Below are 26,064 nucleotides of genomic sequence, written 5' to 3'. Positions count from 1 at the left end.
TGGCCTTGGCTGCCCCCTTTCCAGCCAGGAATCAGGCCTGTAGCGTGGGGTGTCCTCCTCACCTGCTACTTCACTAGTATTCAGGCTTTGTTTTAGCCAAGGATCCCTTTTCCAAATGATGTCTTTCATGGAAGCAGTGTTTGAAACAGCTAAGGGTGGCCTCCCTGGCTGAAGTCGGGGCTGGGGCAGCCCCTCCACTCCTAGACGCCCTCCAGAACGACCAGTGCTCTGCAGAGCACAGCCTGAGCTGCAGTAACATGGGTTGTTTGACCACAGTGGTTGGACAGGCTGGGACTGGTGGGGGAGTGGGCTTGGGGGGGTGGGGATGGAACTGGGAAGAAAAGTATATGCTTAGATTTTGTACTTCTTAAAAAAAAAACCAAAAGAAACACCCAAATTTGGTTTGGTCTGTTTTTCTTCTATCCACCTGGGTTTTTATTGCTTCTGGAAAAGGAAAAATGTTCCCGTCCTGCAGGGAACAAATCATGCTGCTTTTCCCCTCCTGGAATCCAGGCCCTCACTTGCCAGTTTGACAGTAATTATTGCACAGGGGCTCCACCTGGCCTGCTGTGCAGGCGACACAGGTAAGTTAACGCTCGGGCCTGTTCACTTGCCTGAAGCCCGTCACCATTGCCCTTTTGCATTCTCCTGGGTGCATTCCTGCTGACCCATAGGGCTCTTTCACAGTTATGTGAAGTTGTTTCCAAAGGGTGCTTGTGAGTGGCCCCCATGTGGTAGGCCCAGTGTATTAGTTTACTAGGGCTGCCATAAGACAATACCACAAATTGGGTGGCTTAAACAACAGAAATTGATTTTCTCACAGTTCTGGAGACTGGAAGTCCAAGACCAAGGGGTCAGCAGGTTTGGTTTCTTCTGAGGGCTCTCTCCTTGGCTTGCAGATGGCCGCCACCTTGCTGTGTCCTTGCATGGTTATCCCATGGTCCAGTCTCTGTGTCTTAATCTTCTCTGCTTACAAGGACACCAGTATATTGGATTTGAGCCCACCCACATGAAGTCATTTTCCCTTAAGTACCTCTTTAAAGGCTCTATCTCCAAATACATTCACATTCTGAGATACTGGGGGTTAGAACTTCGCCAAGAGTTGTGGGGGAACACAGTTCACCTCACAACACCCAGTAGTAGGTGCCGGAGAAAACATGCCCTGACTGATGGGGTAAATTACAGGGAAGGAAATGATCAGAGCCCAGGTCAAGCTGGGGGTTTATACCAGGTACTTTGGGACCAGAGAGGATATGCCAGCCTGGTGGGAGATGGGGTTGACAGTGCTGTTGTGTTCTTGAGTTACCTGATCCATTAGTCCTGCTGCATTGATTTATGTGGCCTTGAGCAAGACTAAGAGGCACCTCCAGGATCTTGGGGAAAGGGCGCCATGATCCATTAGCAAAGGCTGCCATAGGCTTGGGAGCCAGCAGTGGTGGTGACTTCATTCTGTTTCTGACTCGGAGAGGGCAGAGTTGCAGGATGTTGCAACTGAGTATTGAAGGATGTGTGGAGTTTGCCAAGAGGAGTAGGCAGAAGAAACAGCATGAGCCAAGTTGAAACAGGTGGTTGAAGTCCAGGACTGATGGGGAAAAGTGACAAATTGAGTTGGAAAAGGAGCTGGGAGGCGGGGTTGTGGGGAGCCCCACATGGCAGCAGGGGGAGGCATCTGGCCTCTGTGTCCTGGGTGGAGAGGGCAGTGAAGGTGGAGGGTAGGGGGGTGGGCTGGTCAGAGCCACTCTTGGTCTTTTGGACTGCCTTATAGCAATGGAGCCTGGCAGGGGGCCACTGTTAACCGTGCAGGGCAAGAGCAGAGGCAGGAGGAAGACCAGAGCGTGAGCTGCCACATGCAGGGCCTCCCATCTGACCCACTGCCTGCTGACATGCCCTTTGACGCCAGGCAAGTCACTCCATCTCTGTGCTTCAGTTTCCCCATCTTTTAAAGAGGAGCTGGATTAGGTGACCTCTGCAGTGCCGTCTTCCCCCAACCTTTTAGAAGTGGGTTCTGGTTCCTACCCCAGGACCCTCTGTAGGGGCTGCCTGCCACAGCAGAGGATGGGAAAAGCTCACACAAGCTTACATGCAGCAGGGAGACAAGATACAGGGCACAGCTGCCCTGGTTGCACATTCATTCAGCTCTTACTCTCTGTGTAACCGTGGGCAAGCTTCCAAACCTCCCTGGGGACTTCCCTGGCGGTCCAGTGGTTAAGACTCCAAGCTTCCAATGCAAGGAGCGCAGGTTCAATCACTGGTTGGGGAACTAAGATCCCATATGCCGCACAGCGCGGCCAAAAAATTTAAAAAACGAACAAAACCTCCCTCTCAGTCTCCTCAGCTGTGAAGTGGCAACAATAATAGACCCCACCTCTCAGGGTTCTTAGGCTTGGCACGTAGTAATTGCTCAATACATAATAGCTGAATAGAATCGCACGACCTAAGAGATGATCCAGTCCGGTGGTTCCCTCATCTGACTGCATGTTGAGCCCTCTGGTTCCAGGGTCCCACCCTGAGAGTGCGATTCAGTGCATCGGGCTGGGACCTGGGAACCTGGAGCCGAGGCCCAACCAGGTTTGGGAGCAATGGCTATTTTTTGCTCCATCGTTTTACAGCTGAGGAAACCGGCCCAGGGAGGGGAGCAACTTTCTCTAGCCCTCCAGCTAGGTTGGAACATCAAGCCCCTGACTCCCTGTCCAGTGCTCTCTCCTTCTCAAGAAGTTGGCTCCACAGTCTCATGGCACCTGCACCTAAGGCAGAACTGAACAGCTGCCCATCTCCTTCCTTTGGCTCCCACCTATCTGGGCTCAGTCCTTGGTCCAGTCACTGATGGCCATGTCAAGGGCCAGCCAGAGCTGAGCATCTTCTGGAACTTGGTAGCCTTCTTCTCCTAGCTCCTCTGGGAGATGCAAAGGCAGAGGCAAAAGGCTGCTATCACCCCAGCTGGAGTTGCCTGGGACACTTCCTAGATGCTGCTGGCGTTGGGTGGGGAGCAGGGCTGGGGGCTTGGGCTAATCCGCCACCCCTGTCCTCACCCTCTGGGAGGGCAGGTTCAGCCCTGCCTCTCAGGAGCAGCAGCCACTCACTCTCATGTGTGGCTCCATCCCAGACAGGCTGTTCTTGGCTGCATCTCTGTGCTAAGAGCCTGGCAGGGGAGGGAGAGGGACTGATGCTGGTGCCCTGCCTGGGATGACTGGTCCACCTACACCTTCCTGGGGACCCAGTCACCATCCATAAGAGACTGGACATTCACCAAGTACCTCACCCCGGGCTTCTTAATGACCCTGCAGTGCAGAGGACGTGCTTCCTGAGGAGTCTCCTGGAGGGTGGGGAGGTGGGAGAGCCCCCCCTGCCCCCGCTGCTTCTGGCTGATCCTCAGGGCCCCCCACTGGCCGTGAGAAGTCAACCCACCTGTAGACGGAGCGCTGGATAGGGAATGAGCAGTCGGAGTTCTAGGCAGCTCCTGTTCTGCATCCGACCTTGAGCTAGGTTCTGCAAGCAGGTCTCTGGATCTGCATGTCCTCGCTGCATCCTCGGTATTTCCTGGATTTCCTCCAGCCCCACAGGCAGTCATGAATGCCTGCACTGTGAGCTGTCAGGTGATGAGTGCCTAACTACTGTAGCCCCAAATGCAGGGCCAGCTTCCACTCATGCACGGGCATTAGAGGCGGAGTCTTAACCTCCCTGCAACTCGGTTTCCTTATCTGCAAAACTGAGATAAAGACAGTCCTTATCTCCTGGGCCTGTTGAAAACCAAATGAGATAATGCGCATAAACACTTAGCCCAGTGCCAGGCACAGAGACTAGGGTCCCTGCTGACTCTCCTACCTGGAGGCCAGCTCTCCCCCAGGGACCCTAGATGGCGGTGCTGGTCCTTCCCCCAGCGGGGACCACCTGAGGGGGCCGCCTGCCCTCTGGTCCCCCGAAGGTCAAGTGCCAGCCACCGGCAGCTGGGCCCTGGCGACAGGAAGGGCTGGTCCAGAGAGGCTGGGCTGGGGGGAGCCTCCTGGTTGGTGGAGGGACCCATACCCAAGGCTGGTCCCACCCCTTGGCCCGCCCCACCCTTTGATATGCGGAAGGCAGTGGAGCGTGGAGGAGCCTTCCTGGCCCCAGGCCTGCTGGCGAGCTTCTCACAAGGAGGAAGAAGCTGGGAGGAAAAAGGATGGATGGGGCCTTGGGCAGGAGACAGGGCTAAGAATGATAGTAACACCCTGCTCTCCTTAAGTGTCAGACTGTGTGCTAAGTACGTGAATCTCCTTAGATCCACACACCAACCCTACGATAGATCGTCTTTATTGTGCAGATGAGGAAACCAAAGCCCAGGGGTCAAGAAACAGGCTGGACTTCAAGACTAGCTGGAGCAGCTCACAGGTGGGGTCAACTGGAGGTGACCCCTGAGGAACTTGGGCTATCTGTTACCTCCCTCTTTCCCTCCCACCAGCCTTGGGTGCTCAGCTGGACCTCCTTTGCCAAGAAATTTCCACCAAGGCTGATGTGGGCCGTGGAGCCCTGCGAGTCCCAGACCTTCTCCTCAGAGTTGGCCCTGATCACTGGCTGCCCCAGGTGATCTGGAGAGCACCTGCCCTTTTTCTGTATGCTACTCTTGAAAACAACCACTTTACAAACTGATATGCCACCCAGGGATCCTGGAGAGGTGGCAGGACATGCCCTTGGCCAGTGAGTGGTCACACCAGGCCTGGACCCAGGGCTTGCTGCCCTTACCGTGAGCCCTTTTCTCTCACTCTCCCAGGTGTGCTGGCTGCAGTGCAGGAAGAGGGGCCCAGCCAGCACCCTGCTCCCTGAACTTGCCTTACGCTAGTTCAGGTGCAAATCTTAGCTTCTGAAACCGTGGAAACTCCGGCTTTCTGGAAAAGCACTCCCTCCACTGTCAGGACCTGCTCTGTGTCTGGCACCAAGCCCCACTCCACCTTGGGGACCGCTGTGTCCCCATTCCTTCCACCTCCAGTGGTTCCCCAGCACCCAGAGTCTCAATCCTGCCAATGAAATGAACACTGCAGGCAGACACTGCCATACAGGTGTTCTAGGAAGGACCGGCAGGCTGGGTACTTCTTCCCTCCTGTTTCCTGGGGGTCCAAGGCCCCCATGCACCCCAGGTTCTCTAGCTGTTGTGCAGACCCACTCCTGCTCTAGTTTAGTAATGAGTCTGGAAACTCATCTAGAAATCTTTTATTTACATTTTATCTTAGAAAAAAATATACAGATCTGGTGCTCTGTTGACTCCTCAGATTCAGGGTCCTTATGGGAGGGTGAGAGAGGGCACAGGGCAGCCCTCCAAGGCAGTCCATCATCCATCGAGGGCCTCTGCTCATCTGGCCCTGGAGCTGGACTTCCCTGAGATCAGCCCCAGGGACCTGGGTGACAGGAGCCATGCCAGGCCTGGGGTAGGGTTGGCATGAGGGGCAGGGGCTGGGAGGCACTTGGACAGTCTGGCCATCAGAAACTGGATTGGCCCCCTGGGCAGAGTGGAGGGAACATGGGCCAGAGACTCTGTTCCTAAGGGGAGGACACAGGTGCCTCAGGCTTCAGGAATGGGGCTACCATGAGCCACTTGGATAGACACACATGGGCATCTCACATGGGGGCCAGGTGACTGTAAGGACCAGGGACTATTTGGCTGTTTTCTGTGAACCACTTTAACACCTCCTCCTTGTTCTCCTTCACCCACTTGATGTTGGCTTTGGTCTTCTCCAGGGCTTGCTCCAGAGCCCGGGTGCCCGAGCCGAAGCCTACATCCATGTTGTTCTTCTTGAACTGCTCCAGCTGCGAGGAAAAGGATAACTCTGAGCCCCAGGTTAGGTCTCTAACACAGCCCTGAGGAGAGGGCTGCCAGGTCCTCTGTCCTCCCCCTCCGTGTTAGGGCCCCTGGGGATGGGAGCCACAGCCTGTTCTCCAGGACAGGGAGGGCCAGTCCTTCCCTCTCCCTGGCAGGGGTCAAAAATGACAGCCCTGGGCTCCCCTAATGGTGCAGTGGTTAAGAATCCGCCTCCCAATGCAAGGGATGTGGGTTCCAGCCCTTGTCCGGGAAGATCCCACATGCCTCGGAGTAACTAAGTCCGTGCGCCACAACCACTGAGCCTCCACTCTAGAGCCCGCGAGCCACGATTACTGAAGCAAGCCTGCACGCCAAGAGCCCGCGCTCTGCAACAAGAAAAGCCACTGCAGTGAGAAGCCCGCGCACCACAACTAACAGTAGCCCCTGTTTGCTGCAACTAGAGAAAGCCTGCATGTAGCAACAAAGACGCAACACAGCCAAAAATAAATAAATAAATTTTTAAAAAAATGACTGCCCCAAGGTTCAGCCTGGCTCCTACATGTATTTAACCTTCATTGTGAGGTTCTTATTGAGTTGATCCTCAGTTTTTAAATGAATTACAATCTCAATCCAATCAAGGGAGGAGAGAGGAACAAATTAAACAGACACCACAAGGAAGCAACCAGCCAAATTCAAAATGTGGCCATTTCTATAGTACAAATGGCCCAGTTGCTTGAGCAAATAAATGCTTTTTGTTGTTGTTGTTGTTTTTAAAGAGATGCTACAGATTAAAAGATGTATTAATACTGGAGGTTGTAGCGAGGGCAATTAGGCAAGAAAATGAAATTAAAAGCATCCAGAAAGGAAGAAGTAAACTATCTCTATTTGCAGATGACACGATTTTGTATACAGAAAATCCCAAGGAATCGAAAAATAAAAAAGCACAACTATTAAAACTTATGAGTTCAACAAGGTTGCAGGATATAAGAGCAATATACAAAGATCAATTGTATTTCTATACACTAGCTGTGAAAAATCTGAAAATGAAATTAAGAAAACAGTTCCATTTACAATAGCATCAAAAAGAATAAAATACTTAGGAATAAATTTGACAAAAGAATTGCAAGACCAGTATGCTGAAAACTATAAAATATTGTTGAGAAAAATTAAGAAGACCTAAATAAAAGGAAAAATAATGACAAATAAATCTGTATTAATGGATTGGTAGATTTAATATTACTAACATGGAAATACTCCCCAAACTGATCTACAGATTCAATACAATCCCTATCAAAATTCCAACTGTATTTTTTTGCAGAAATTGGCAAGCTGATCCTAAAATTCATAAAGAAATGCAAAGATTCAAAATAGCCAAGTGATCTTGAAAAAGAACAAAGTTGGAGGGCCCACAATCCTGATTTCAAAACTCACTAAAAATCTATGAGAACCAAGACAATGTGTACTAGCATAAAGACAAACAGATCAATGAAATAGAATTGAGAGTCCAGAAATAGACCCTAAAATTTACAGTCAATTGATTTTCAACAAAGGTGCCAAGATCATTCAATGGGTGAAAGAATAGTTCTTTTATCAACAGAGGAATGAATAAAGAAGATGTGGTACATATATACAATGGAATATTACTCAGCCATAAAAAAGAATGAAATAATGCCATTTGCAGCAACATGGATGGACCTAGAGATTATCATACTAAATGAAGTAAGTCAGACAGAGAAATACAAATATCATATGATATCATTTATATGTGGAGTCTATTTTTTTTTAATGTCACAAATGAACTTATTTACAAAACAGAAACAGACTTACAGATATTGAAAACAAACTTATGGTTACCAAAGGGGAAACATGGGGGCCTGGAGGGATAAATCAGGACCTTGGGATTAATATACACACACTACTATATATAAGATAGATAATCAGCAAGGACCTACTGTATGGCACATGGAGCATTACTCAATATTCTATGATAAGCTATATGAGAAAAGAATCTGAAAAAGAATGAATATATGTATACGTATAACTGAATCACTTTGCTGTACACCTGAAACTGACACAACATTGTAAATCAACTATACTCCAATAAAATTTTTTAATAAATTAATGATATTACAAAAAAAAGAATAGTCCTTTTAATAAATGGTACTGGGACAACTGGATAGTCACATGCAAAGGGATGAAATCGGACCTCTGCCTTACACCATGTACAAAAATTAAGTCAAAATTGATCACTCCTAAATGTAAGAGCTAAAATGATAAGAATCTTAGTAAAAAGCATAGGTGTAAATCTTTGTGACCTTGGATTAGGTAATTGTTTCTTATATATGACACATAAAGCACAAGCAACAAAAGAAAACTAGAAAGTTAGACTTCATCAAAATAAAAAACTATTGGACTTCCCTGGTGGCTCAGTGGTAGAGAATCCGCCTGCCAATGCAAGGGACATGGGTTCGATCCCTGGGTCGGGAAGATCCCACATGCCGCGGAGCAACTAAGCCCGTGTGCCACAACTACGGAGCCTGAGCTCTACAGCCCGCTAGCCACGACTACTGAGCCCACATGCCACAACTACTGAAACCCGCGTGCCTAGAGCCCGTGCTCCGCAACAAGAGGAGCCACCGCAGCAAGAAGCGTGCGCACCACAACGAAGAGTAGCCCCAGCTCGCCGCAACTAGAGAAAGCCCACGCGCAGCAATGAAGACCCAATGCAGCCATAAATAAATAAATAAATAAATATTTTTTAAATTGAAAACTTCATGTATCAAAGACACTATCAAGAAACTGAAAAGACAATCCACAAAATGGGAGAAAATATTTGCAAATCATTTGTCTAATAAGGGCCTAGTATCCAGAATATATAAAGAACTCTTATAACTCAACAATAAAAAGACAAATATACCAATTAAAAACTGAGTGAAGGGGGCTTCCCTGGTGGCACAGTGGTTAAGAATCTGTCTGCCAATGCAGGGGACACGGGTTCGAGCCCTGGTCCGCGAAGATCCCACATGTCGCAGAGCAACTAAGCCCGCGTGCCACAACTACTGAGCCCGCGTGCCCAGAGCCCATGCTCCGCAACAAGAGAAGCCACCACAATGAAGCCGGTGCACGGCAATGAAGAGCAGCCCCCACTCGCCGCAACTAGAGAAAGCCCACGCGCAGTCATGAAGACCCAATGCAGCCAAAAATAAATAAATAAATTTATTTTTTAAAAAAATGAGTGAAAGGGCTTCCCTGGTGGCGCAGTGGTTGAGAGTCCGCCTGCCGATGCAGGGAACGGGGGTTCGTGCCCCGGTCTGGGAAGATCCCACATGCCGCGGAGCGGCTGGACCCGTGAGCCATGGCCGCTGAGCCTGTGCGTCCGGAGCCTGTGCTCCGCAATGGGAGAGGCCACAACAGTGAGAGGCCCGCGTACCGCAAAAAAAAAAAAAAGAGTGAAGGATTTGAATAGACATTTCTCAAAGAAGATATACAAATGGCCAAGAAGCACATGAAAAGATGCTAAACATCATTAGTCATCCGAGAAATGCAACTCATAACCACAGTGAGATACCACTTTGCACCCAGTAGGATGGCTATAATTTTTTAAAAAAGGAAAATAACAATTTTCCCCAAAACATAAATTGAAACCTTCATACATTGCTGGTGGGAATGTAAGTTGGTGCCGTTGCTTTGGAAAACATTTTGGCAGTTTCTCAAAAAGTTAAACACAGTTACCAAATGACCTAGCAATTCCACTCCTAGGTGTACACCTACGAGAAGTAAAAACAGAGGTTCACTCAAAAACGTGAACATAGGGGACTTCCCTGGACCCAGTGGTAAGACTCTGCGCTCCCAGTGCAGGGGGCACAGGTTCAATCGCTGGTCAGGGAACTAAGATCCCACAAGCGGCTGTGGCACGGCCAAAAAAAAAAAAAAAAAGACAGAGAATTTGAAAATGGCCTGGGTATAAGATGATAGTAAGGCATTGTTAATTTTCTTGTATTTGCTAATGATAGATTATGTTTTTAAAATTCCTTTATTTTAGATATGACTAAAGTGTTTATAGGTGAAATTATATAATATCAATGATTAGCTTGAAAACTGTCCGCCCCAAAAAAATATCAGCAAATGTTAATAATTGTTCAGTCTGAGTAATGGGTACATGGAGGTTCATTATATTATTCTCTTTACCTTTTACCTATACAAAAATTCCAAGATGAATATCTGTGATTGAATTGTGACATTTAGAAAGTCTGGATACCCAGCTTCCCCTGTACATGAGGAAGGCCTGACCACATGGAGCCCTGCTGCTTTGTGAACACATGCAGTGGGAGCTGAGTGGCGGCTGTCCCTTGAGACTGGGGATGGGCCTCTGGATGCCGCTCCAAGGTCTGGGGCTTCTTACCTGCTGCAGCTCGAACTCAGTGGAGAATCTTCTGGTCACAGCCTGGATGAGGTTGGAGAAGGAGAAGGAACCACCACCGTAACTGCAGGGCAGGGAGAGAGAGGAACCGTGAGGGGGGCCAGGAACAAATGTTCAGTGACTGGCAGGTGACACAGGACCCTGTGACTGTCCCCATCTCGTAGATGCGATGAAATGACATGTCCTAGGAGACACCACTAGGGACTTGAACACAGGTTTGATTGCAGTGTCCTTGCTCCCATCTCTTCAGAGAACACTCCCACCAGCCAGACTTTCTTTCCCCCAAGTGGGAAAAGGGACAGCTGTGCCCCGCTGCCACGTCTTTCAATTCCTGTCCCTTCCCGACCTCAAGCTGGGTTCTTTGTGGACCACTCCGATGCAGTGTCTACCCTCCACTCCCAACCCTACAGGGTCTGGTGCACACAGCCCACCCCCAGGGGACACAGCCTTGGTGTGCGCTTCCCCTAACATGCTCTCAGCAGACTCACTCCTGAAAGAGTTTCTTCCAGTTGCTCTGGACAAAGTCCCAGGCCAGAGATTGCCCGACGACATTGCTGGCAATGCTGTTAATGGTGGAGGTGGCATCCTGCTTCCGGATGAGGTCTGGGTTCAGGGTGTAACTCAGGTACCTGTGAGGACAGCATGCTGCGTAATAAGTAAAAGGACCCTGCCCTCCACCCCACACACCTCTCCTGCAACCTCTCAACATGCCTTCAGCATGCTGCGGTTAAAGACTCCTCGGTCCTACCGCCCTCCTGTAGATGGGACACTGAGTCCACTAAGCGGGGTCACTGGCTATGCCAGGTATCATACTGACATAGACCAAGTGCTTGATAAATATCTGACGATGAATGAACGAAGGAAGGGGTAAGCGCTGCACCAGGTAGGGTGGCCACTCCTGTCTTTGCCATTGAGGGTAGCTCTTCTTTACTGAAGTACAGAAGATGGCATAAGAGGCACAACAGTGGGAGCCAGGAGCCCTCATCCAAGGGTTTGGGGGGTGCCCAGCTGGATGTCCAGAAGGCCTCAGGTCCAGGTGCACCACAGCCCTTGACAGAGTGGTAAAGGCTAGGAGACTGCAGCAGTTAAAGGCACAGGACGTGGACCCAGATCCAGATTCAAATCTTGTCTTTTTCACTTAGTAAAGCTTCTAGACTTTGGGCATGTTGTTTTGCTTCTTTGAGCCTCAGTGTCCTCATCTGTAAAACTGGGAAACACACTGCTCCACTGCACAGGTTTGTGAGGATCCCACGGAGGAGAGTGTGGGCGCCTGGCTGGTTCTTTCTCCCCCACATTGGGACCCTGGTCCCCGGCGGGGAGGGGAACTCACCAGCCCCGTCCAGCTCTGGTCCTCACCTGTTCAGGAGCCAGACCTGGTTGGTGCAGGCCAGCGCTGAGCGGAGTTTGTCAGCTTCATTAACCAGTTGGGCTTGTTGTAACTGGCTCCAGGCAAAGTCCCACTCTTTCTGGTCGCCCTGGGCGATGGCGTTGCAGTAGATGGTGGACCGCAGGTTGGGGTGGATCCTGGTGTGGGATCAGGGTGTCAGGGGTAGAGCAGCAGCAGGGAGGGTGGGACGAGGGTCTGATGAGGACGGGGCTGTGAGCTTGAGGGACAGATAAAGATCAGGAGACAAGCAGGGGACACACTCACGGGTTATTTTTGGGGTTCTCCATCCACTGGTTGTAAAGGTTCTTGGCCAGCTCCTCACACTTAGGCAGCCCATTGGAGCAGGCAGTGCTGATGGCATTAATCTCATTGTACCTGCCCCAGGGGTGACACTCTGTCAGCATGCCTGGCTCTGACTCTGGCAAAGACTCCCCTGCTGACACACAACTCCAGGCAGGGCAGCAGGGCTGGGGCTCTAAGGTTGCAGCCCACCCGCCCTTTGGGTCCCCCTCTGTGCTTCTTGTCTTGGGCAGCCCAGGGACGGCGGGCACAGACTCCAGCCCCACCTTCAACACCTGGAATCTGAGTAACAGTGCCGGTGAGGGGACCTTGAAATTTCAGTTTGGTCCCTTGTACAAAGAGGCCACATAGAGCCTCAGGGCAGGGCTCCCTATTCCTAGTGGGTGGGGGGGTTTCTCCCTGACTGGTGGCCCTGGTCCAGCCAGGAGTTGGGAACTTCAGAGGAGGATGCTGCTGGGACTTGCTCTGGACTTCCCAGGTCAGGGTGCCTGGGCCACCTGTGATCTCCGGACCCAAGAGAGGTCATACTCACTGGTCCATCAGGCTTTCTGGGCGCTCAGTCCAGTTTTTGGTGAGATTTTCAAAATATAGGAAGAGGGGTTTAACCTGTTTCCTGAGGTAACTCTGAGAAAAAGAAAACATGAACAGCCTCAAAGAGGAGACTCATGCCTGACCAACCTGGAGCCCCACGGAGCCTCTGATGTGGGTGGGCAAGTGTAGCAAGGGCTAATGGCTACAGAAGCAAGAGGCCAGAGGCTAAGGGCCTTGCCCAAGGCCAGATAGTGGTCAAAGGAGCCGGCGCTAGTCCAGGTCTCAGATGACTGACTGATCTGAGATTCTTTCTCCTCCACCAGTTCAGACACTCAATGTCTAAGTATCACCATTTCCTAATACAGTTTTAGGGCCTACCATCCCCCACCACCTGATCATAAGTATTCTGCCTTTATTGTGGGGAATTTAGAAAACACTGTAAAGCATAGGCAGAAAATACTAACCACCCCAGGACTTACCAAATCCACGACTTCCAAATCGGTGAGTTTGCCCCTTCCTTTCTCTTTTCTACCCAGCATATCTACAATTCTGCATGCTGTTCTTTTAGCTGGCATTGTCGTGTAAGGCCCAACCCATGTTATTAAAATCCTTTGCAGATGCTGGTTCAATACAGTAGATTATCATGTGTGTCAACCAGAATCCGCATCCAAATGTAAAAGGAATAAACCCCCAAGAGCAAAGAGAATTGGAAAGGAAACAACAGTGGATGAGACATCCACACAGTGTAGGAGCTGGGAGGTGGAGAGAGGGAGATGGAACAGGCTTGGCCAAGGCGGGGGTCTGCAGCAGAGCACCTGCCATGGGGGAGATGGAGACAGAAGCAAGGAGCTTGCTGTGACGAGGCTCAGGATTAGAGGGATGGGTGTGCAGGGGACAGGAGTGAGGCCGGGCTGTGAGGAGGGCAATGGAGTCAAAGTCTGTAGAGGGACTAATTAAACCCTCAAGCGCCCACTTCCCTCCCTGCCTCAAGCAACACCCCTCCCTCCCCCATGAGCAAGGCTGAATCAGAGGGGCTCAGCACTAGGGTCCCCAGACACAGTAGGAGGGTTGCTGAATTGCAGAGAGGGCCAGAGGTGAAAGTTTACAGCCTAAATGGAGGTACCCCCAGTTTCCTTCCCCACCCTGATCCCAGAAAGTGAGCCTCAACTGCATAAGACAGAGGATCACTCTGGAGACTGAATGGTCTCGAGGGAACACAGTCACAGATATTAATTTCTGAGGGTCCCCACGAGGAGTTACTTGTCCACCTAGTCACCCCATAACAAGACTGCAGGTGACAAACTCCACCTCCTCGTGGAGCTTTCAACCACTGCCTCACTCTCAAATTCAAAGGGGCAGCTCAGCTTCCAACTTGAAAGAGGAGATCAAAACAAACAGAAGACTTGGAGGAAACAAGTCAGTGAAAGAAAAAGAAAACTTCATAAAAGCCTATGATAAATATCCTCCAAGAGCTCAGAGAAGATATTGCATAGGACGCTGGAGCTAGGAATAGCACTTGGAAACTTAAATATATGATAGAAAAAATGAGGAGAGGTGGTGTGCTAAACTGAGGGCATATCCCAGAGGGCAGAACAAAAAGTCAACAAGCTGGAAAATAGGAGAGAAGAAAACTAGAGGACCAATGTAAGGGCAGTGAATTGGATTAACAAGGGTCCCAGAAAGAGAGAACCGGGGGGAAAAAGGAGAGGAAGAAAGTTTAAAGGAGCAATGCAAAGTTGTCCAGGTTGAAAATGTAGAAGGATAAGAAAGGCCTGCATGAAGGACCACCAGCATGGAGAGAAGAGCCCACAGCTTCCAGAAGGGGAACCTGGCCTCATTCAAAGAACTGGAAATAAGAAAGGCCCTGGGCTTCTCAACAGAAACACGAGAGGTTTGATGTCAATGGAGAAAGACCTGAAATTTCCTGAGGAATAATTTCCAAAATAGAAACTACTTTTTTTTTTTTTTCAATTTTTTGGCCATGCTGCGAGGCATGTGGGATCTTAGTTCCCTGATCAGGGATTGAACCCATTCGCCCTACAGTGGCAGTGCAGAGTCCTAACCACTGGACCGCCAGGGAAGTCTCTCAACCTAGAAACTTCTAAACCCAAGCAAACTCTCAATGCAGTGTGAAGGTGGAATAAAGACATTTCAGACAATCTACCTGAAAAAATCCACCTCTTATGAACCCTTTCTCCAAAACTGGAAGATGTGCTCCCCTAATAGAGAGAAAACTCAAGGAAGAATCCATGGGTTCAGGAAACAAGAGATGCAACAATGGAGAGCCTCCCAGCATGGGAGCTGAGTAGCAGTTCTAGAAGGGAGCAGGCCGACAGAGGGCTCCAGGAGGGATGCCTTCAGGAAAAAGCAAAACTAATGTATTATCTGATATATTTGTATAAGATGTATAAAAAGGAGACACAAACATGGTACTTTATGTGGCTCAGCGGAGAATGATATTTAAATAATCACATAAAGTAAATGCTGAATACTGAGTTGACCAAATATTGTGATTTTACTACATTAGGAGGATGGGGTGAATCCAAGGTGTAGGTAGGTTAATGAGTTTAAAGTGAGTTAAAACCTCATTTACCATAACAGTTAGTTAATCATGTGAACAACATTTTTAATGACTACATAATATTCCATCAAATGGATATTCTAGTTTACTTAACCAACTCCAACTGTTGGACATTTGAGTATTTTTGGTTTTCTTGTCTTTTATAAACCACACTTCAATGAACATCCTTATGGGGTCAGCTATGGATCCAGAGCGAGCAGTTTCCCTCTGATCCTCCCTGCCCGTGCCCCCAAGCTTCAAAACTGTTAACATCGGCATCCCCCTCCAGGCCCTTAGGGCAGGCTAGGCAGGCACAGGCCTGCTCCTTTCACGGAGGGGTTCTCTGGGTCTGAAGAGGATTGCCTGAGTCCACACAGCTGGTAGAAGGCCTTCTCCCCGACTCCCAACCCCTTCCTGTACTGTGGCTTTTTCTGTTGCCTTCTGAAAGAAGGATTTGCTAATTTCCAAATCTAGCAAACTTTGCTAGAAGTCTGTGTCCTTTCTTTGCTGTGCCCAACCTGCTCACCTGCTCAGTCCCTGCTCCCTTCACCCTACATCCCTCCTACTCTCTCACCACTGCCAAGGACCTGGCGTGTTTCACCATTCCAGGCAATATTTCTATTCACTTCCTTATGATGTAATTTCAGGCACTGGGGAATCGGTCCTTGAACCCCGCCATACCCCTCTGTACCTTCATGGGGCCGTAGACCTCGGATCGGTCGAACATGAGCTTGAAGTACCTCAGGCTGCTCAGGGCGGCCTGCCAGGGCATGTACTCTGTCTCATTGATCAGGAAGAGGGTGTTGTTCAGCGCCAGGGTGACATGGACTATACGGGCACTGGGAACAGACAGAGGGGCTCAAGTAAGCACCCCCACCCAGTCCAGCCTCACTGTGGGAACCCCAGCCTCCTCCTAGAGCCTGAGGTCCCAGAGGCCCAACTGAGCCAGCTCCAGCATTCACCAGGGGTGGGGCTGGGGGTAGGGGTGAGGGATGTGGATGCTGGGTGGTGCCACAAACAAGGCCAGCCCAGGCCTGGCCCTCACCCACTGCCAGTCACATTTCCTTGCTCATTATCCCCATTTTACAGGTGAGGAAACTGAGGCTCAGAGAGGTAAAGTGCCTTGCCTAAGGCCACACAGCCCATAGGAGACAGATCAGAGATTCAAAAAGACAAGAAACCTGTGCTATTTACTCTGCCCACCTCTTCTCTGATTTGCTTGGCTCTCTGGTCTTTCCCCCCTCCACCTCCTCAGGCCATCTGTGCATATTTGGTTTATAAATGTCCATGTCTATGGGTGACATCACTTATGCCTAAGAACTTGGCACCTGCTGGTGCTCATGAACACAGCCGCTGCTCAATAAATATCTGTTTATCCATGCTGCATCTCTTCTATCCTGTCCTTCCCGTATTTTTCTTAGCACTGAGCATGGTGGCCTGGGCCATAGGTAGCCCTCCAGAAAACCTTGGTGCCGTGGAGTGCACTGTGGTTTTGAAGTTGGACAGGACTGCGTCTGGCTGCCATGGGCTAATGTGTGACCTCAGGCAGGGTACTCAAGCTCTGAATCTCAGAGTCCTTCTCTGGGATGTATGGGCTGTGACGCCGACAATCTCCGGGGACATGGGGTCAAGGGAGGGGTGTGCACAAGCACAGGGACCCCACGGTGCTGAGCCTGGCACACGGCGAGGACGGCGGGAGGCAGCACTGGCTCTCACTATGGAACCGCACTCGCCAAGTCTCCAGGCTTCCATGGCCGAGCACTCACCTGGCCAGGTTGAAGCTGTCGTAGATGACCTGCGCCCGATTGATGACAGGGATGGTCTAGAAGGGGCAACAGAGCGTGTGACCTCGGGCTGGCGGTGCGGGCAGGCCCTGCAGTCTGGGGCCCCGTCCTGGGGCTGGGCCTCGGGCAGGGGATGGGTGGGGCGGCAGGTACCCACCTGTGGTCTTATCTGCAGCTGATTCTGAATCCTCCTCCAGTTGTTCACATCGTAGTTCACCTGGTAATAGCCCGTCACGTTGACGTTTAGCAGGACCCAGTCTTCCTCTTTTCCTTCTTTGGTTTTGAACAGATCATGCTGGGCTGTGGAGAGAGACCAGAGCTGGGCAGGGCTGCTCAGAAGGCCACAGGCTGACCTGACCCAGGCCTCGGCAGAGCAGCCTCCACTGCAGCCTGGCAGCAGCCGGCCCTCATGCCGCTGGGCCAATGCCAAAGAGAGGGGCAGAGAAGAGGGGTAGGACTGGCTGCCGGGGCCCGACTCTGGCCGGGGACCTCGGACAGACCATTTGCCATCTCTGAACCTCAGTGGCCGCCCTGCCTCCCACAGGCTCTGTGTGGCCGGGCCAGTGGCATCCACCAGGACAACGCTATCGGCACACCCCCGGCCACTCACACTCAACTCCCCAGGCGGCCTCTCCCCCTCCACCCCCTCCTCCTCCCACCTCTCCGCTTGTAACAGCGCCATCACACCCAGGCAGCGCCTCCCATCCAGTTAGCACCCCAGCACTGCTCATCTCTTCCTGGGGGCTCCGTGCCCCCTCCTCACGGCTCTCCCTCCACCCTTTCTCCTGGCAGCCAGAGAGGATCCTTCCATACCTGCAGGTCAGACCCAATGGCTTTCCCACTTCCCACCTGTCCCAGCTCCTCCTGGCCCGAGGACATAGCCATTGTCTCCTGCAGCCTGCAGGGACCCGCTTCACCGAGGGCGCACCTCTGCCCGAGCCACACTCAGTCCCCGAGCTCTCTCCTACCTCAAGCCTTGCACTTGCTATTGACTCTGCCTGGACTGCTTCTCTCTGCTGCCATTAGCCTGGCGAACTCCTGCTCTTACTCTGACTCAGCTCACCTCCTCCAGGAAGGGTTTCCTGACCTCTCCATGAAGTTGAAGCTCCCTACTCCCTGCTCCCTACCCACCTGCCCCAGTACCCCAGAGGCCACATATGCCTCTGTTAAAGCACTCAGCACAGCTCTGGAACGTTTGAACTGCTTGTCTTCCTTCCCTTCATCTACAGCCTTGGCTTAGGCAGAGGATGACTTGCCTTGACCTTGGTTTCCTCAGTGCCTGGTAGAGTAGGACTGCTCATACTATGTGCCAGGCACTGTTTTAAACATTTCATGGGAATCCTCTTCTTTAACCTTCACACAACTCAATGGGGTAGATATTGTTCCTAGCCCCATTGTATAGATGGGGAAATGGAGACCAGAGAGAGATGGTAACTTGGCCAGGGTCACACAGCGTAGAAATTAGAACCAAAGACGCTGGCTCCATTTGTTGAATGAAACGATGAAGGAAGCCCTGGCTGAGGCCTGCCATAACCCCAGAACGTGGGCCAGGAGCTGGGAGTATGGGATGGGGCTGCTGTCCACTAGGGCAGGGCTGGATTACCTGTTGCATTGCCCTGCAGCCAGTAGTGGTCCTGTAGGTTGCCACTTCTGATAGATGAGATGGGAACAATCCAGAGGTAGCTGCAACAAGAGATCCAGAGGCCAGGTGTGAGAAATGGCAGCTCTTGGGCACTGCCAGCAAAGAACAGCCTTGCCTGGACTTCCAGTTTCTGCCCAACTCTGGCACTAAACGCCCCCATCCTCCTGGCCCAGGAGGGAGACTGTCTACAGCCACTATGGCAGGGCCACAGCGGGCCAGGCCCTGCTATGGTCAGAGGGTTCCAGAGCAACTGCCCCTCAGAACCCTCACTAGGATGCCTGTCTCAGTGACCTCATCTGCTCACTTGAAATCTGAGGGGCGGGTGACGTTGGACTCGGGGTCAAGGAGGAAGTGCTTCTGGGAGATGCCCCCTGTCTTGGTGTCCACGGTGATGACGGGGAAGCCCATCTGCAGGGTCCAGCGGTCCATGATGGCATGCACGGTGTCTGGCAGCATGATGGTCGACTGATTGTCTACAGCCTTGGGCAGAGGGATGTGGTGCGGCCATCAGCGACTGCCATTCTCCCACCCACCCACTCTCCCCTTGCACCTTGGCCTCCCCTTAGTGGTACCACTTTGCTGGGAGGCAGTGGAGGAGCACTGGGCTGGGAGGCAGGAGCTGGGGTCCCAGCCCGGCTCTCTGTCTCCTCGGCTGCCCAGTGCTGGATGAGCCAAGAGCTTCCCAGCCTCTGGTTCATTCCACTTTGATTAAGCAAATCTATGTGGCCTCCCATTCTGTGATCCAACCTCAGGTGGGTGTGTGTCAGGAAGGGGCACCCAGGATGCCCATGGCTCAGCCTGAACAAACCCGGGAGGACAGGCAGGGAGAGGAGACAGAAAGGAAGGAAAACCAGTGTCCCCATGTCACAGGCAGCTCGAAGGAGAGGGTCATGGCGATGTGAAGGAAACGCACCTGGATAAGGGTCTGGGGATGGGCTTAGGGTGATTGTTATTGTCTTAAATCTTTTTTCATCTCTTTCCATGTGTGTGCATTGCTTTCATAATAATAACAAAAAACGAACCACATCTATTAATAACTGAGAAAATAAAAAACTAAGAACAGCGTAAATAGAGGGCAGAAGACCCTGTCGGAAGGTGCAAGCTGAGGGAGAGGGAGTCTCTAGGGGGACTGCAGAGAGAAGGGGCTCAGGGAAAGAGGGAGGGGCAGATGGAGCTGGAGGGGTGCTGGTGTGGAGGAGGGCTTGGCTTCGGAAGAAAGGAAGGCGCTGGAAACTGAGGCTGGGCAAGAAAGACAGTGGAAGTGGAGGGGAGGGACTGACGCTGTGGGAGGTGTGGGAGGTGGACCGGCCTCGTGGCAGATGGATGTCGGGCTGGAGACTGGCCAGGAGGGCCCTGGAGCCCAGCTGTGACTGTGACAAGGCCCTGGGCCTCCCCTCCCTGGTCAGGCTGGTCATGGAGCACAGGCATATGGGGGGATCAGTAGGGCTGACCAGGGCCACAGAGAAGGGGTGGGGGCCGCCACGAAGGAGAGGACATGATGGGGGATGATGGGGAGAGTCTCAAGAGAGGTGGGGAGGAGGGGCAGGCGGGAGGGTGGGAGTGGTCAGAGGGTTTGCCCAAAGACAGGGGCCACTCAGGGTCTGAATGGACAGGAATGCAAGGTGAGGCTGGATAGGAGGGTCAGAGAGCGCACCGAGGGTGCTGGTGTGTGCAAAGTCATGTCTGGGAGGGGCAAGCCGGGGCGCCCGGCAGCCAGGAATGCTGAGTAGGTGAATGACTGGCTCCAAAGTTCCAGGGAGAGGAAGGCTTGGGCTTGGGAACCACAAGAGCCCGTTTCCTCGCTACTCAGATGACGGCACTCCTCAGCTGCCCTCACAGAGCTCACTGTAGCGTGAGGGGGGCTGCCTGCCAGGGCTCGTGACCCAGGCTCTCATAACACCACCTTCAAGGAGCCATCATTGCGCCCATTTTACAGATGAGCAACCAAGCCTCCAGATGGCCTGCCTGGGAGGGTAAGCAGTGGAGCTGGGCACATTCTCTTACACGTGTGCTGCCCCCAGGGACTTTCAGCATCTCAGGACCCCCACAGAATGGCTTCAGGGGGGCTGGTTGTTACTGACCATCTGCAGGTGTTCCCACAGGTCCAGGTAGGTGGTGTTCTGATAGGCAAAGGCATGCAAGTAGGACTGTGGAAAGACAGGGCACGGTGAGGGTAAAGCTGCTGCCCCAGGCTCTACCACTCAGCCTCTGTGGTAGGCCGGGGCTTGGAGGAAACACCTCCCACCCTATGGCTGGCCAAGGGTACTCACCGCCAGGCCCTTCCTGAACAGGTCCTCAGTCAGGAACTCAGAAAGCATCCTGATGACCGAGGCTCCCTGGTGGAGGAGAGGGGGCTCAGAAGGCTGCGCCGAGCCAGCAGGAGACCCTGTGTCCCCATCGGGCTGGAACAGGTGCTCCCGGAGCCCCTGGCTTCGGTGGGCCCCTGTGGGCCGAGACCCCACCTCCCTTCCCATGACCCCTACTGTCTCAGGACCAGCACGGGGGCTGAGCAGCACCTTGCTGTAGGAGATGGAGTCAAACATCTCGCTGATCTGGGCGGGTGTGTTGACCTCGTCAGCAGGGGTGGTCAGGGGATGGGAGGAGGCCAGCGCGTCCACAGCCATCACATGGTACAAATCGTTCGGCACCATGAGGTCTTTCTGCAAATCCCCAGCAGCCATCAGGAGACTGGCCTAGGAGGGGGTGACCCAAGTCTTCCCCCATCCCAGACCCCGGAGATCCCTGGGCAGCGGGCTCACCAGGTTCCAGGTGGGCTCTGCATAGTCAGCACCCAGGTACTCCACGTAGGAGGCAAAGCCCTCGTTCAGCCAAAGATCATTCCACCAGGCCAGGGTCACCAAGTTCCCAAACCACTGTGGGGGAGGGGAGGTCAGTCCAGCAAGCCACTCGGGCCTTGCGGTCACTAACGGTACCCAGAGCTATCCTTCACCGAGTGTTCCCAGTGTGCCAGTCTTGAGCTCGGCTTCACCGACATCATCATGACTCTCTTCCCTGACACCCTGCCAGGTGGAACTCTTCCCTTCTCAGCTGCCAAGGACGGGGCCACAACTTGTGCCATCTCCTCCCAGAGCCCCCCTCATTCTTCGTCTGCACTCCCCATGACTGGGGGGCTACCTGGTGGGCCAGCTCGTGAGCAATCACAGTGACAACCCGCTCTTTGTTGCTGATAGAGGAGGCCTGTGGGTCAAACAGCAGCGCGTTCTCCCGGTAGGTCACGAGTCCCCAGTTCTCCATGGCACCGGCGTTGAAGTCGGGCAAGGCAACCTGGTCTGGGGAGTCCAGGCTGTTGGTGGGATGGCCTCGGGCTATGGGGGGAGACCCATCCGCTTCCCCCCAATGTGAGGTACCTCACTCACCAGATTTTGGGAGTGGGTAGGGTGTATCAAAATGATTGGCAAAGAAGTTTAGGATGGGACCTGTCACGTTCAGGGCATAAATGCCATGGTTCTCTGCAGTTGCATTAGGCCGAGCCCAGATCCGGACCTGCAAAGAAGACAGAGGTAGGTCAGGGGCCCTTCTTGGGTCCTGGTGCAGGTGGGCTGGGCCGAGTCCCAAAGCCTGGCAGGCTGGGGGACCAACTAGGTTAAACTGGGAGGCTTGGTCAGCGGAGGAGAAGGCAGGGGTGTCTCTTCAGAGCTTTGAGTCACAGGCAGGGGCCTTTGGGGAATAACAATAGCCATAGACACCATCTGTCTGGCACCCAGGAGTCGGGAACTCCCTTCGTGAGGAGGGTCCCACTTTTCAGATGCAGAGACAGAGGGTCAGAGAACCTAAGGCACTTGCCCAAGATCACTCAGAACTGGGATTCAAACACCGCCTAGCAACTCAGGGGCTGGGACAAAGATGAGGATAAATAGGAATATCTCCCAGGCCAGGACCAATCCCGAGGAAGGATAGGTGGCCTCAGCTCCATACCTGGACGTCGTTCGGTGCCGTTGTATCCACACTCGTGAACTCGCTCACGATGTAGGCCAGAAGGTATGTGGACATTACAGGTGTGGTTTCGAACTCAGTGATGTTCCAGTTGGGGTCTTCTGCAAACGGGACACTGGGACCTGGACAGGGAGCATGCAGGCATGTGGGGTTGTGCCCTCTCCCTGCCCTGTGTCCCAGCCCTGGGGGTCTCCTTTCCAAGGATGTGTGGCCCCAGCCAGACCTGCTCACCTTTGGGCGGCATGTTGGACAGGGCCGTGAGTTCCTTGGGGTAGATGAGGGTGATGTTAAATCTGGCCTTCATGGCCGGCTCGTCAAAGCACGGGAAGGATTTCCGGGCATCTGTAGACTGCATCTGTGTCGTGGCCAGCACCCTGCCCGAAGCGGGGGTTAGAGGGTATGCCAGCTTAATGCCTGTGCCCGTGTGTGTGTGGGGATGGGGCTGCAGGGTGTTGCTGGGTGTGGAGGGACGGGGTGCACAGATGCTGCCTGGCCTAATCCCTGCCCTCCCCACCTCCTCCAGGCCACCTCCAGGCCGACAGGCCAGCTGACATGGGAGAGCAGAGCTCCCTCTGGACTCAGGGTCAAAGTCCTGGCAGGTTCCATCCCTGTATTGGCTGGGAAACCTTGGCAAATTTCTTTCCTCAGAGCCTGTTTTCCTATCTATCCAAGGGGCAATTTCATCTCTCATCCCCACTCCCTAATAAAGTATAGAGGAGCCCTCCGGGAAAGGGTCGATTGTCTTGGTAGCTGCTCTACCGGAGCTGCAGATGGAGTGATGGGCCAGCCAAGGACTCCCGAAGGTTCAAAGGCCCCGAACCCAAGCCCTTCCTTGGCTCCCAGGGTCCAGCTCTGCCTCAGCACCTAGGATTTGCCCCCACCCAGCAGACCCAGCTCTAACTTACTTTTTTACATTGTCTTCCATGTACTCGCTGCGGTAGAAGCCTGCCAGGTCGTCGGCCAGCTCCCCCTGAAATCTACTCTCCATCTCGTACATTCTGCCTGCCTCCAGCGAGCCCTTGAGGTGCACCACCAGATACTCCGTGGGCTCTACCAGCTCGGTCCTGTCGATTATGGGGACCGAGAAGTTCCCCACGCCCCGCAGGGCCACCATGTGCCCCTGGGTTGTGGTGTAGTTGAGCTTCTTGCTGTGGATGATGATGACGTCAGTGGGGTCCTTGCAGATGAAGCGGACGATGCTTGTGCCCTTGAAGATATAGAGGCCATTCTCATTGGGAGTGAGGTAGGGCCTCAGTGTCACATTGTAGGAGTCGGGCAACAGTGTCGTGGGTAGGCGGTATCGGTTCCACGGCTTGCTCTGATCCAAGGTGGTGGCCGCGGTGATGGTGGTGGTCAGGCTGGTCGTGGGGCTCGTAGGGGTCGTGGGGCTCGTAGGGGTCGTGGGGCTCGTAGGGGCCGTGGTCGTGGGGCTCGTAGGGGTCGTGGGGCTCGTAGGGGTCGTGGGGCTCGTAGGGGTCGTGGGGCTCGTAGGGGCCACGGTTGTGGCACACCCGGCATTCTTGTTCTTCTCCTGGGCATACACCACAGACAGAGCGATGATGGTGGCTATGGCTGCCACGCCCAGGAGGATGCCCAGGATGCCCAGGGTCTTGGATATGTAGAATCCTTTGGCCATGGTGAGGGTGCGGAGGGAGCTTGGGGAGGCTCAGGACAGGTGAGGCACAGGACAGCCTCGGGCCAGGCTTATATCCCTGAAGGGGAGGAGCCCCACAGCCTGCAGACTGGGCAAAAATTAACCAGGGTTCAGACAGGCGAAGGTCACCGGACTGGGTGGGAACACACTCTGCCCAGGTTTCGGAGAGGAGATCCAGGAACAGTGTGCGGAGTGCAGCTCAGGGGTACCTGCTGGGAGCAAACTGTCCGGTTACAGGCTTCCTGGGAGCCCACCGAGGGCTGAAGGGCAGGCGTCAGGCTTCATGCCCAGCGGGGAGAGGGAGCGGCCAGGTGGCTTGGATCTGCCTGCAAGCTGAGACAATAGACACCGGAACAGGAGGATCGAGGTTAGGTCCAGGAGGTTAGAAGGACTTCCCAGGAGCAAGGAGGCGGGAGATGAAGAGAAAGGGAGAGTTGGTTTCTGGCTCGGGTCAAGAACACATTGGTTCACCCCTGTGGTTGGATGGATGCCCAGGGCTCCTCAGTGACCTGGCCCCAGCCTCCCTTGCATTCTTTCAGAGCAGGGAGTTCTTCCAGGTTCCCCTCCCTTTCCCTTCTGCCAAAAACTTTTTCCTCAATTATAAGATCACTGAGAAGAATGAAATAAGTTGTTTTGCCATTTTTTTTTTTTAAGAGAGGAGGCTGGTGGAGGCTTAACCTCTTCCCAGCCATGACCTTGGGCAGGTAATTTTACCTTTCTGAGACCCCTTTCCTCATACATAAATAATAGTATTTACTTCTCAGATTTGTTGAACAGATTTAATGAGAAAACATATTAAATACCATATAGTAGAACCTGAAAATCCTTCCCTTCTTTCTTACTCAGAGGTCAACCATTCTATCCTTGGTAGAAAGGAAGATATTACTTATCATGCTCAATATAATATGTTCTTACAGGAATATGATGTTCATCATCACCCTTCCCATCCACCAGCCCAGTTCTTCAGACCTCAACATCACCAGACCCTCACCCCAACATCCAACTCACCCTGCCCCCCAATCTCACCAGGTCCTTGGTCAAAACCACTGTCATTTTTTATGTGGGCACTGCTGAACCCTCATGACTCCTCACTTCCACTTGGGCCCCCTCAAACTAGTTTGCTACACAAATTGGATCATTTTGCACCACTGCTTAAAACCTTCCCTTTGCTCTTGGAATTCAGACCAAATCTTCTAAAGACACCCACAAGTTCAAGTGCTATCAGCTGGACCACTTCCCAACCTCATTCTCACCACACTCCCCTCTGTTGTGGAACTCCAGCCACTCTGGCCTTCACCCAGACCCTCCACCATAGGATCTTTGCATGTGCAGTTCCCTCTGCTTGGATCATCTTCTCCCCCTTCTTGCCCTAGTTACTTCCTATTTATCCTTCAAGTCTTTTTCAGAGAAGACACCCTGACCTCTGTGACTAGGTCAGGCCCCTTGGAACCACAAACCTCTTCTTCAAAGCCCTATAACTCAGCACAATTTTCCATTTGATCTGTGTGGTGATGACTTGAGTGTTGCCTGTCTCCCCCACCAACGGCAGGCCCCATGAGAGCAGGTCCTTGGCTGCTTCTGCTCACTGGCACTAGGCACGGTGCCCAGCACATAGTAGCTGCTCGATACATATTTGCCGAGTGAATGCACACAGGCGTGAATGGGTGCATGGATGAATGAGTGAGTCAATTCAGGAGTCACTCCTTATTGGAGTCTTTGCAGCCCATCTCCACCCCTGTCTCCACTCCCACTTAGCCCTAGGAGAATTGTCTACCCCCTTCTCTGAGCCCTCCTCCAACCATGGCAGACAGGCAAGACTCTTGCTAGGGCCAAATGCATCTCAGGGCCCACGCTTGTCTCCTCCCTCATCTCGTCTGTCAGCTCCTCATTCATTGGCCACTCCCTGCCCTGGCTTGGCCCAGCAACCCCTGAGCCTGCCTGGAAGCTTGGTAAACAAATGCATGCATGGATGGTAAGTATTCATAGGTTAATTCATTCAGGCATCCCTGTATAGGGTCTTCAGGGGAATCCTGGGTGCCCATCTTTGGGCTCAAGAGTGCTCTGA

The 26,064-nt window shown here is 52.6% G+C and overlaps 1 protein-coding gene across 1 annotated transcript; it reads right to left on the bottom strand.

Moving 5' to 3' along the window:
* Nucleotides 1-5,164: 5,164 nt before the first annotated feature.
* ANPEP (alanyl aminopeptidase, membrane) lies at nucleotides 5,165-24,252 on the bottom strand. The gene is made up of 20 exons (XM_082620082.1): nucleotides 23,251-24,252; nucleotides 22,577-22,719; nucleotides 22,328-22,467; nucleotides 21,769-21,895; nucleotides 21,527-21,681; nucleotides 21,151-21,264; nucleotides 20,908-21,051; nucleotides 20,662-20,727; nucleotides 20,473-20,538; nucleotides 18,696-18,871; nucleotides 18,353-18,432; nucleotides 16,907-17,049; nucleotides 16,732-16,787; nucleotides 15,657-15,804; nucleotides 12,407-12,498; nucleotides 11,839-11,949; nucleotides 11,544-11,711; nucleotides 10,676-10,816; nucleotides 10,170-10,251; nucleotides 5,165-5,775 (listed from the first exon to the last, which is right to left on the bottom strand). The coding sequence occupies exons 1-20, from the start codon at nucleotides 23,979-23,981 to the stop codon at nucleotides 5,587-5,589; spliced, it is 3,072 nt and encodes a 1,023-aa protein (XP_082476208.1). The 5' UTR covers nucleotides 23,982-24,252; the 3' UTR covers nucleotides 5,165-5,586.
* Between the last annotated feature and the right edge of the window lie 1,812 nt (nucleotides 24,253-26,064).

This window comes from Mesoplodon mirus (assembly GCF_964341445.2).
Source record: "Mesoplodon mirus genome assembly, chromosome: 4".
NCBI lineage: Eukaryota > Metazoa > Chordata > Mammalia > Artiodactyla > Ziphiidae > Mesoplodon > Mesoplodon mirus.
This window is presented reverse-complemented; position numbering and strand designations above follow the sequence as displayed.

Coding starts and splice junctions, on each gene's coding strand:
- ANPEP (XM_082620082.1), bottom strand. CDS start 23,981: ATGGCCAAAGGATTCTACATATCCAAGACCCTGGGCATCCTGGGCATC. Junction 21,265..21,526: donor CTCACGAGCTGGCCCACCAG/GTAGCCCCCCAG, acceptor CCTCCCCCACAG/TGGTTTGGGAACTTGGTGAC. Junction 15,805..16,731: donor GACAGCTTCAACCTGGCCAG/GTGAGTGCTCGG, acceptor GTCTGTTCCCAG/TGCCCGTATAGTCCATGTCA.